We start from the raw sequence: 12,948 nt of genomic DNA on the forward strand, positions 1-12,948 counted from the left end.
ACATCAGAATCCCCCCTAACCTCCAACTTATAACATTGCGGGAATGAGGTAACAAGGACTAATTGTAGTATAATGTAATAAATACATTTGTCAAAAACGAATGTTGTTCTGACTAGGAATTTATTAAATGTATTTTATTTATATATTTTATTTTAAAGCGGGCTTGGGGGTGGGGTTTGGGGCGCGGTTGGGGGCGGGACTAGGGCGGGGTTGGGGGCGGGACTAGGGGGCGAGTAGATTTTTTGGTTGGGCAAGTAGATTTTTGGGTGATTTGTCGAACACTGTATATATATACATATATATATATATATATATATATATATATATATATATATATATACACCCTGATGAAGTCAAGATCTCTGTGACAAAATGCGTGGGGATGCTGGTCAAACATCGTCACGCCATTGTAGGAATGTTGGAAGACGCGATCTTGCTCAACGTGAACTGTTACAGACATTTGTGGCAAGCCTGTGGAGCTCACGCTTACAGCTGAGTACAAGCAGGAAAACACCTTAATCGATACCTTCTCTCATCTGGCTGGTGACTATGACATTGATTCTCAAAAACGCGCTTTAAACACTTGACTCTTGTGAGTGTGCAGTATCTACAGTATTTAATCCTTGGTCTAGATTAAACTTGTTATATGTTTTACACTATGGAGTGTGTGCAGTTTTCTATTCTTGTTATATATATGTATATATATATATATATATAAAACAAAAAACAAAAACAATGAAGTAGCGCCTCTAATATACCCGTAATTAAGGCTAGTGATAATACAGAACTAATTAACTAAGAGTGAATATGCCTAGTGGGGCGGTGTGATATGCGTTATTAACCAATAATATGACCTTATAATCTCAAAAGGGAAACAAGTAAATTATAACAGAATATAAAAGAAATTTTTTTTATCATTTAATAAAATAAAAAATATAAAAAATGAAAAACATCAGAAAAATTTTAAAAAATATTAAAAACCTTAAAAAAAACCTTTGAAAACCTTTGAAAAAACAAAGTCCTAATCCAATGTCAATTGCTTCCAGGTGATTGCAGCCCATTTCAAAGGGATCACCAATCCCTGACCAAATCTGTGAAAAAAAGAAAGAAAAAAACAGGTGCACACCTGGTGCATTAACGTAATAAAATATATATTAAAGGAACATAAAATCGAACAAATGCCCACTCACAAAAGTGCTGTAAATATAAGCATTCATGAGATTGGCTCTCATGTGCCAGTAACACAGTCCTCTCGGTCCAGCTCGAGGCAGCAGCGTCCTCCCTTTATTCACTTATCAGCACTGCACTTATTGGTTTATATTGTTTGTATATCAAACAACGCTCACTCAATTGTGCTTTAATCTTCACGTATATGTAAAAGTTTTGCAAGGATTTTCTCAACTTCTACCCCAGCTTCTTTTAAGAGTTCAGATGTAATTTCATCTTCCCCTGTTGCCCTCCCATGCTTAATTTTCTAGTTTGATTATTCTTGAAGAGGGGATTCACGATGTATAAATTATACTAATCTGTCTCTATGTTCATTCCTCTTACCAACTTATGCTTCGTCTTTCTGCTGGGGACCAATCTTTGCATTGAAATCTCCCATAATGATCTGGTGGTGATAATTTCCTACGTTGTTAAATTGGTTGATTTCATGGTTGAAATCTTCCACTTCAATGACTTGATGTTATGGAGCATATACTTGGCTTATTTGAAGCCTGTATTTCTTTGTCAACTGAATGACACTTCTGGTGGATCTTTCCGATTTCTTTCTCCACTTAGTTGATTTTCCATCTCTTGTTAATGATGAAGCATTTTCCATTGAGTCTTCCATTTTATGTACCGCTTTAATCTAATAGGTAGCCACTTTTTAGCTCAATGAGGCATTTGTGTTTACTTTTTACTTTACTAAGGGCAACGTATGTGTGTGATAAGGAAGTAATTAGAAAATGTGTCTCTGTGTAACAGGCTATGTTTAACCTATGTTGCCAAGCCTGAATCAGCTTGTGAATTGGGGAGTGGTTATATTGAACAAGAATAGGAGTTAGACAAGGGTTACATGATTTACATACAGTATCGTAGTTGCATTTATTATATTCTTCAACTTTAGTGTATTTTTTCTCCATATTCCTTGCATTAAAAAAAACTCAATCAGGTCTAGGGTTTTCTAAAAGGTCTGTGTCTAATATAAGGAACCTACATATTATTTATTTTATTTGATGCTGTTGCAAACAAAATAAATAAAAGTCCAAACAGCCTGTGATCAGTGGCAGGTTGTCACTACACCAATATCCTGGCTGCAGTTATGATCAATATCATCTAGTGTGAAAAGCAGTACACTCCTAAACTGAAGCCTTTAACGCTAAATATAAATGTACTTGAGGTCTGACACTTAATAAATAATGCATGTTAACCATGGCCTGGAATAATAGCACATTTGTATTCTGTGACTCATGTATCCTGTCCCAGTGTCATCTGCACAACTACATGGTGTGAAAGGGCCACAAACATGTATGTATTTTATATAAGCACACAATTTAGGAGAGCTTGCAAAGTGTTATTCTTGTAACTTATTAATGCGTAAGAAACACACTCAGGGTGACAGAAGGAACTTTATGGATGCCTGGCACTTGGTCATAGGCAGGGCCGCCAACAAGGGGGTGAGCCGGGAAAAGTGTATCGGGCCCGGCAGCTGCGGGGGGGCCCGGTTGGCAAGGGCTGGAAGTTGGGCCTAGCCAGGCCCAACATCTACGTCTGGCTACCAGGCCTCTGGAAAGCTTATTATACATGTGCAAATAAAACTTAAAGCAGCAGACCATTGCAATGCTTCCCATGATATTTTGCAGATATCCTGTGTTGTTGGTAGTAATAAAACAGTAGTACAGTAATCCTGACAGTGATGGAAGGTTCCAATCTTGGTGTGGACAGTGGGTTAGAAGAGATAAAGGGTGCGCAGAAGAGATAGCAGCTGTAAATATTGTGGTGGCTCAAATAATGTTCTTTGGTTCAGTAAATAAAATATTAGTTGGCAGTAAAGATATACGCATGATTAGTTTATGGTTCAGAACCAGAGGGTTGCTTCCAAATGTGAAAATCTGCTGCAACAGTTCGTATTGAATTCTAATGGAGATTGATAATTGCAATGTGAGTGAGTATAGAAGTTACTGAGTGAGTATATTAGTTACTGTGAGTATATGTTGTATGTCTGCCTGTTGTATTGTTGTATACTGCTGTGTAATAAAAAAAATGTGATTAGATATTTTCCTGTAAATAAGAATGAAACTTCCTTTTGAATACTTAGCGTGAATATCTTGCATTGCACATCATTTAATGTTGGCATTTGATCTAACGCACCACAAATAGACTTTGGGTCGATATTAGAAGACTATTTTTTTTTTTTTTACTTTACATTGGTTCACATCTTAATACAAGAACCGAACTAACAAACAGCTAAAAGACCTATATAGCGTAAGTGTTTTCCTTTTTTAGTATAGTATTTTTGTTGTGTAGCCAGGTTCCCTTTTTGAGAGCTGACCCCTCCTTCTTGGGCTCGCAGCCGCCGCACGCGAGGAGGTGAGGGGGTAGGTGCGCGAGCAGCGCGCTACCTTAGAGATGAGGCCGGTTGCCGGGGATGCGAGCGGGCCGTTGCTAGGGCCGCGGTCGCGTCGCGAGGGTCCCGGCGGCTAGCGTTGAAGGAAGCCGCCATTGCGGGTTGCGTTGCGCATGGGCAGGAGACAAAGGTACCGGGAGGCTCACAGACAGGTCGCGCATGCGCAGTGAGAAGCGTGCGAACCCTAGCCTACCAGGGAAGGCTCTTGAAAGGGACTACAAGTCCCATGAGCCTCAGCAGCGCCCCACGTGATGCCAGGGAGCCAATAGAGCTGGAGGATGGCCCTGCAGGAGAAAAGAGATACATTTCGCGGGCTTGGAGCACGCTAGTCAGTGGTAGCCAGGAGAAGCTAAGGGAAGGAGGTAGGGCGCAGGAGTCAGTGACTCCCTGCACTAGGCCAGCAGCCCCCAAGGCCTCAGATAGCCCTGAGCCACCCTGTAGTGTGAGTAGTGTCAGGGACAGCCCCCAGGTTAGGGACCCTGCCACTTACTATCTAGAGCTAGTTAGGGACACAGCAGAAGCTGCGCGTCCGTGCAGAGGTTTGGGCTCAGGCCTTTGCGGTTGCTGCATCAGCCATCCGGGTGGGATCGCCCCGGATGGTAGTTCCGGTATACAGTCGACGTCGGGATCCTTTGTGAAGTTCCTTGGCCGGCCTGGGCACCGGAGTGCCTGGCAGGTAATCTACAAGTGCACCAACAAGTCATATCACATTCACAAGGGACATAGTGGCTGCGCAGTCACACACATACATCTCAATTGAGGGTGGGGTAATACTGGTGGGGTTACTGGACACTGGGTGGGATCATCCGGTGGAGGTGGAGGTGAAGGTAGCGTCCTGCATGACGCCGGAGTTAGTGTCTCCTCTAGGGAGGGACACCTGTTGGTATATGTGTATATGCTCAAGGTTATTCATGCAAATAAAGTCCCTGGTTGTTTTACACGTTGTGTGGAGTGATATATATATTTCCTGCGAGAAACCACTCCCCCTCTGGTGGGAGCCATCGCAGGTGGAGGCGCTGCAGCAAGTAAGAGGTTATACATATTGTCATACGTACCCTAGGCACTCCGTGGCGGAGGCTTAGGCCCCCTGTGAGCCTAACAGGTAAAAGCACCATGCTGGGTAATGCATATAGATCCCCTTACATACACCATATCTGCGATTGGGGGGGGGGGAATATAGGTTACATTTGGAGGCGCTGCTGAGATGAAGACCTGGGGTGCCCTATTCTATTTTTGTGCCCAATTGCGTATTTGAATTGTCCACCATGTTTGTGCCCACAAGCCAGGAGGTTCATGACTGGGCCATCAGGAGGAAAGTGCGGCCTAGTCACGTGTTAGCAGTAGGGAACGTTCCCATGCATAAAGAAGGGAATTTTTCTGGGAATGAAATTTGGGAGGCACTCCTGGGCCTGGACAACGTGAGGGTGATAGCCGGAACGTTTGACCCCAATGATCAGTGGAGTATCTTATTGATGTTGGCGAATCAGGACATATGCAGAGAAGGTGCCCCTCTGACTTTACATGCTCCAGAGGCCCCGCCTGCGGGCTACCCCCTTGTATATGCAAAGAGCCATAGTGCAGTAGATAAGACTGTGATCAAAATGGAGGCTCCCTCATCCAGTGAGTCCCACCTAAAATGGCGTCCCCCGCCAAGTCAGGAAAACACACATGTGGCTGACTGTCAGAATGCACCAAAATGATCTGCAAAGAACTGTCCGGGTTTGGCGCGAAAGCCAGAGTCCCGCCCCCGCATTGTGAGTGGCACAGCGCAGGGCCCGAGCCACTCCTTGCAAGAGCGTGCCCCTTCTCTAGATTCCACCAGGGGGAGTGAACACAGTAAGCCTCAGTCAGTAACTTCCGTTCCCCCTAGGAAAGGTAAAAGCTGTAGCAAACCGCATCCTCAGTTGTATGGAGCCTGGCTGATGAAAGGAAGGGACGTATCCTTCCTGTTGTGCCCCTGTTTGCAGAAGGACTTAAAATTGTCTGGTGGTATGGACGTTGACCCCTTTAAGCTACCAATAGAATATCAGGCGGCAGAGGTGGATGAAGAGGGATGCATACGAGGTGTCTGTAACCAATGTGACTTCCCAGGTGGCAAATTGATCTGGGGACCCAAGTGTGCCTGCTGCGGAGCACAGTTCCTGACACCTGTGCTGCTGCGGCCTACAGAACCCACAGAGGAAGATGCCGTTAACCTCTCTACCTCAACCACGGAGGTGGCGGAGATGAAAGACAAGGCTGCCCTAGTTCCCTGTTGCAACCAAGCGGGAAGAACCAAGGCCCAGCCAGCAACGGAGCCGAGCGAACCGTCGGCGGAGAAGAGCACGACCGCAGTGGAGGTACCCGAGTGGACCCGTTTCATACCCATACCCACTGGTTGTAACGCAGAAGAACCCGGTGACTCCATTGCAGAGGATCCGATCGTGATATCCTCGGAGGAAGAGGTGGGCGTACCATCGGTGGTGATGCGCCTACCGGCAAACCACCCCAGCGGTAACAAAGAGGAGCAGACGAGTCCGGACACCTTGCGACGGCGAGCGCTGGTGCGGCCAGGTGCCGCGGAAGAGTCCCATGGCCGTGGCGACTCCCAGTGTGTCGGAGGGACATCCGGAGGAAGAGGAACGCGTCGCAAGCCAGTGGAGTGGTGAGGAACCTCCTTACTACCCTCAGGCCCCGATGGAGGCGGTCGTAGAAAAGGCCCTAACTAAGTCTCATGATCTTAGTGTGCGTACGTGCGCTCCAACCCAAATGGTCCCAGGACTGGGATCCAATGCACCCGAGTTTGCCGAAAGTGAATGGACTGCCCAAGAAGTGCCGGGGACAGGTCCCAAGACAGCCAGGGTGGAAACTGAGAGCGTAACCAAGGACCTGTTGGCCACCGAGAGTCAATGCAGCGGTGAGGCCCCAACCCTTTACCCCCTGCAGGATGTGATGGAGATATCCGGTGAAGAGGCCCTGTCCGGTGCTTACTTCTCCACAAAGGATCACCAAGGTCATCTGTCTCAAGACCCTGAGCTCGTGATGTATCCCGAAGGCATCACTTCAGAAGTGGCTAATGGAGTCAACCGAGACTGTGCCGTGCCAGCTAGGGCAATTGTTGCCTTTTTCATGTGCAACATGGAGCGGTTTGTTTATCATGTCGTGGACAGAGGAAAAGGTCAGGACCTCCCGGTATACCGCATGTGCGAGGCGGATGGCTGGGTAGAGGTTTGGCCAAGAGACATTGCACTATTCCTTCCACCAGGGGGAGGAAGTATAAAGGAGCTAGTGACTGTTACCCCGAGCACGATTGTCAAGAGATTCTCCCCGGGGAGGCTCACAAACGCAAAAGTGAGGTACCCCCACCTGATCAGTTGAGGGCACCCCACAAATGGTCCCAGCTGGCCTCAGTTATCATATGTGATCTGTCTTGTACCCTGTGGTGTAAAGTCAACCGTGTTAAGTTTTACGTATCATGCTATGCATTTTTATTGTAAAACCTTATGCCGAGTGACGTCGTTCCCCAAGAGGGGGCGTTGGATTTTTCACCAGGGGGAGGATGTAGCCAGGTTCCCTTTTTGAGAGCTGACCCCCCTCCTTCTTGGGCTCGCAGCCGCCGCTCGCGAGGAGGTGATGGGGTAGGTGCGTGAGCAGCGCGCTACCTTAGAGATGCGACCGGTTGCCGGGGACGCGAGCGGGCCGTTGCTAGGGCTGCGGTCGCGTCGGAGGGTCCCGGCGGCTCGTGGTGAAGGAAGCCGCCATTGCGGGTTGCGTTGCGCATGCGCAGGAGACAGAGGTACCGGGAGGCTCACAGACAGGTCGCGCATGCGCAGTGAGAAGCGTGCGAACCCTAGCCTACAGGGAAGGCTCTTGGAAGGGACTACAAGTCCCATGAGCCTCACCAGCGCCCCACGTGATGCCAGGGAGCCAATAGAGCTGGAGGATGGCCCTGCAGGAGAAAAGAGATACATTTCGCGGGCTTGGAGCACGCTAGTCAGTTGGAGCCAGGAGAAGCTAAGCGGAGGAGGTAGGGTGCAAGAGTCAGTGACTCCCTGCACTAGGCCAGCAGCCCCCAAGGCCCCCGCTAGCCCTGAGCCACCCTGTAGTGTGAGTAGTGTCAGGGACAGCCCCCAGGTTAGGGACCCTGCCACTTACTATCAAGAGCAAGTTAGGGACACAGCAGAAGCTGCGCGTCCGTGCAGAGGTTTGGGCTCAGGCCTTTACGGTTGCTGCATCAGCCATTCGGGTGGGATCGCCCCGGACGGTAGTTCCGGTGTACAGTCAACGTCGGGATCCTTTGTGAAGTTCCTTGGCAGGCAGGTAATCTACAAGTGCACCAACGAGTCATATCACATTCACAAGAGACATAGTGGCTGCGCAGTCACACACATACATCTCACTTGAGGGTGGGGTAATACTGGTGGGGTTACTGGACACTGGGTGGGATCATCTGGTGGAGGTGGAGGTGAAGGTAGCGTCCTGCGTGACGCCGGAATTAGTCTCTCCTCTAGGGAGGGACACCTGTTGGTATATGTGTATATGCTCAAGGTTATTCATGCAAGTAAAGTCCCTGGTTGTTTTACACGTTGTGTGGAGTGATATATATATTTCCTGCGAGGAACCACTCCCCCTCTGGTGGGAGCCATCGCAGGTGGAGGCGCTGCAGCAAGTAAGAGGTTATACATATTGTCATATGTACCCCAGGCTCTCCGTGGCGGAGGCTTAGGCCCCCTGTGAGCCTAACAGGTAAAAGCACCACGCTGGGTAATGCATATAGATCCCCTTACATACACCATATCTGCGATTGGGGGGGGGGGGAATATGGGTTACAGTTGCATTTAAAATGCACTAATATTGTATTACTTCATAGAAATGTTTCCCTTAAAACTAATGCATACTGTATATCAGGGGTGCACAAACTTGGGGGCAGGAGATTTTTCGGGGGGGACGGGGACGCAGAGGCCTCGCACTCTTCCCCAAGGCATTTAAATTAAATGCTGGGGGAACGCGTGAAGCCTTTAAGTTTGCGCTCCCCTGCTGTATATAATATCAGTATGTTCTTTGTGCTACCATCACCACCTGGGGAAAGAGGCATAATGGGAACTTTTCTTTCATCTTCTTATTAAGACGTTTCCTCAGTTACGGTAATTAACCTTAAAAGTGTGTTGCACATACATTTCCTCACACTGTACACATTCTCCTTGTACAAGTCATTCTAATAACACAGTTTAAACAGTGACACGTTGTTTAACTTTTGCGAATGTTCTTTAACCCTTTCAGTGCCAAAATGTCTCATCCCTCTTCCCTAAATGGAAAAGGAAATTGTCCTCTTCAGTTCAGATACAGTAACTCCTGCAGCTCTCCAAGATCTATTTGGGCCGAATGTTGTAAAACCACCTTCTTCATTTGAACGAAGAGGATTGTACAATGCATTACAATAACACTGGCATTGCATTGTAAATTACATTTTTTACCAAGGATTCAGGACCTTTATACATGGCATTTAGGGCCATAGTTACTAAGCACTGCTAAGCCATAAACACCTTACAATCTATTAATTTAAATGTGCCATAAGGTGACTTATGGATTAGGCCATTTAGTAAATGGGCCTTAATGTGTAACTTCAAAATAACGCCACTGCACCGAGATCCCAACAAAGGAATAAGGACCAGATCCACAAAGCTCCGTTATTGATTTAAAAAGGCGTTAACGTTCGTTAACACCTTGTTCAAAGCTCACTAACTCAGTGTGGTGCTATTTTCAGCCTTGCTCCTTTTTGAGCAGAGGTGTCTCTCCACAAGTTGTTTCATGGTCGGTTTGAGGGGATATATATAGCACATAGGACTCTAGCAAAATAGGACTCCTCTCTCGCAGTCGCGTAATGTGAGTCATGTTAAAGTTAATACAAGGCAGCGCTAACGTAACATGGCGTTAAACCTATTCTAATGAGATAACCAACGGCTGTTGTTTTTGCATCCAATTAGCTTTGTGAATTGGCGATAACCTCAGGAAACAGAACATCAGCCATTACTGATTTTGATATGACTTTATGTGCCCTGATTTAACTGAGCCTTGTGAATCTCAGTCTAAGGCTGAGTCCCAAGTGTAGGCTGCGGCGCGCGCCACACACCACAGCATGGCCCTCCATGGGACAGGCCCCAGTGGCCGTGCGTGTATGTGGCCGCTCAAAGCGCGATGACTCGTACACTGACAGGGAAGACAAGAATTTTGTCTTCCCGTGCCGGAATGCGATCACGTGTCGGCGCGTAGCCAATGGAAGGGCAGATATGCCCCGTCATGGCTGCGCCCCCATCATGGCGCATCCCATTCATTCCCTACAGACAGCCAACACAGCTTTCAACTGTGCACACGCTGCTAGGCGCGTGTTCTGCTGGTAAGTCTGGGGCCGTAGCCTAAAGGTCGTATTATTGAATACTGCTGAGGAGAACCTTATATAAGAGCAAAGACAAAGTACACACATAAATCCATTGTTTTCACCTGTGCTAAAATACAGCAACTACACAGGTCTGCAATGACATTTTAACATTGGTACTTTGCTTCCACAACATTATAACATCACACAAGGATCTTAAAATTGTTACTCTCCACCATAGAACAAGAACCTCAAAATCAGTTTTTGACAACAAAGAAAGATACAACATAAACATAGTTAATAATTTCTAAATTAAATGTACTATTTCAGTGACTTGAGGTCAAATCTGCCTTATTTGTAAGAATTGTTGACTTAAAAATATTAATGCTATATGAAAGTAGGCATCGTCTTCTTGCAACAAGTAGACTTTTTTTTTTTTTTAAACACATGTTAGGAGTAATAATAACTTTATTTCATATAGAGCATTTGTCCCTATGGGACTCAAAGCACTTCACAATATAGTACAAAGGAATTTTTACACAGCCCCTGCCCAGATGAGTTTACAATCTGTGATTTTGGTGCCTGAGGAACAGGGGAATAAAGTGATTTGCCCAAGGTCACAAGGAGTTGACACTAGGAATTGACACTAGGAATTGACACTAGGAATTGATCCAGGTTCCCAATTCCAGCTCATTGTTTTTATTTATAAAGTCAGTGTCTTTACTCAGTGAGCCACTCCTTCTGTACAATAATTATGGGTTGTATGTATGAGACACATAAATATAAACAAATGTATTTATAGCATGTATTTATGATATCCTGCACATTAGCCAATAATTGCAAATGTCAATTATACTCCCACCTTCATTTTGATACAGACACCAGGTTCTGTTATGTAGTATAAACAATGAAGCATCTAAAAGCATCTTTATAAAACTATAGCAGTAATGGTCCTTACTATTTTGCAGTTTTCTTGTTTTCTGTTTGATGACCTTGACATTCTGACGCTATGGAAATAAAATGAACAGTTTGCAATATATTCAGTGCTTCTTAGCTGTAGTTGGTGTTTCTTCTTTGCCGTGCAGCTATTGTGCTTCTTTGTCTTCCTGACCGTTTCTCATTCCATTTCTCTTCTTATGTTTTCTGTTTTCTCTAACGGCTGTTGTACACTGAGCTGCTCCTCCTACAGTACATTCTGCATGCATTAAGCATTGGAAGGGAGATTGATTGCCAGCACAGAACTGTTTGAAAGCGCAATAACCTGACTCAGATGAAATAATGTGGCTGTTCCATTTAGTGAAATGGAAGAATCAGAGGAGATCGACTGACTGAGTGAAGCCAGGTTTATGCATTTACAGTATGATGTAAAGATCCAAACTTAAAGGAAACTGCAACATGAATGGTTCATGAAATATATCACGTCTGTTTAAGAATATATAGCCAGCTGGAATACAGAGGCTCCATAGGTAGGGTAGAGACAATGGGCATTCCATAAGCTGCGATAGCACCAATCTTCAATGGGGCATTCTGTGTGACAGCGTTGGATCGATGCTATCGCATCTTACTGAATAAGGCCCACCGGCGCCTTCTACGATAGTTTCATACTCCTCCAACCCTGCTCAAGCCCAGCTTAAGACGGACATACTGTATAATGGGAAACAAGCAGTCTAAGGTCCTTGTTAAGCTATTTCTCCTAATGGAATACCATGTTATTAAATGGTTACGAGGGTCAGGAACACCTTAGGGCACATTTGGGACTTGTTTTCAGTATCCAGGTGACTCTCACATCTATGAAATCAACTATGAAATTATGTGTTACAGAACTTTCACAGTGAAAGTTTAGGATTTTTTATAAAACTTGAGTATCTGTCATGGAACAAGTAAGCCCATTTCTGCTCTCTCTGATCGCCCCCCCCCTTCTTTGCAGCTTCTACTTGTCAGCTCCTTAAGTTCAGCTGTATGCATTTGTTCCACACACATACACCGTACCTGTGTGATGTATCAATATGTTGCCCTATCTGCCTCTGAGCATGTAGCTAATGAGTTGCTACAGCAACCTCTGAGATTCTTCTCAGAATGGGCTATTCCGCCCTCCCCCCTGTCTTTGCTGACAGTAGTTTGTCCCATCTCACTTCTAGTGTGACCCTTGCTCCTCACTTCCTTTTCCACCATGGAGACAGTGAGTATAGCAGTCATATTAAGAAGCACATGCACACCGCTGGTAGGTGCTGGAGGGGGGTACTTATCTGCCGGTGCGCTGTATCCAGGGAGGTCCAGACCTCCCAGACGTACTCGAGCAAAGGAATGGAAGCAGGCACACGGTCTTTCTAAAGGTGCAGTTTATTGTGCCACCAAAGGTCCAACGTTTCGGCAAATAGATTGCCTTTATCAAGGAGAGGGCTACAGAAAATGCTAAACATACCACAATTTATACACAAATGGGTACTCACCCCCCCCCACGATCACTGCTGCCTTGCTCCTGGATGTCGACGCCCCCATCATTACGTCAGAGCGCCAGCGCGATGTGGCGTGATGGAGTCATGCGCCACCAGGGGAGGATCCCAGGGCTCCACGAGGAGACAGCCTCCCCAATGCCTGTAACAGGCTAAGATGGCTGTCCTGCAGGAAGCTGGAAACTCAGGGAGCCGCCCCCTCACTGGCAGCAGAGCTCTTTGTGACAGTGAGTATAGCACCCATCTCTGTTACTCTCCTATGGCAAGGCCATCTCTTTCTACCTGTTTCTAACTACATATCACTACTACACACCATCCACAAGTGCCTGTATTTACTGCTGCTTTTCCAATAAAGTGAAGGAAATATTATAGGTCTTGGAGTGATTTGGAAAGGGAGCTGAGTGAATGCTATCTGGGGCAATTCACACATCACACGTGACCCTGGCTTCAGAATAGAATCTGTAACAGAATGCTCACCACAAACAAGGCGTGACTGTGGGGCCGAGGTGGGGATTGATATAACACCGACCTCC

The 12,948-nt window shown here is 46.2% G+C and overlaps 1 protein-coding gene across 1 annotated transcript in view; it reads right to left on the reverse strand.

Annotated features, from left to right (window-relative positions):
* TRAPPC3L (trafficking protein particle complex subunit 3L) overlaps positions 1 to 11,110 on the reverse strand; it is an 85,897-nt gene extending 74,787 nt beyond the window's left edge. Inside the window, exon 1 of the mRNA XM_075597671.1 lies at positions 10,921 to 11,110. Coding sequence (XP_075453786.1) covers positions 10,921 to 10,962 — 42 coding nt within the window. The 5' untranslated portion in view covers positions 10,963 to 11,110. The remainder of the gene's footprint in view (positions 1 to 10,920) is intronic.
* Between the last annotated feature and the right edge of the window lie 1,838 nt (positions 11,111 to 12,948).

Source organism: Ascaphus truei, chromosome 4, assembly GCF_040206685.1.
Source record: "Ascaphus truei isolate aAscTru1 chromosome 4, aAscTru1.hap1, whole genome shotgun sequence".
Taxonomy (NCBI): domain Eukaryota; kingdom Metazoa; phylum Chordata; class Amphibia; order Anura; family Ascaphidae; genus Ascaphus; species Ascaphus truei.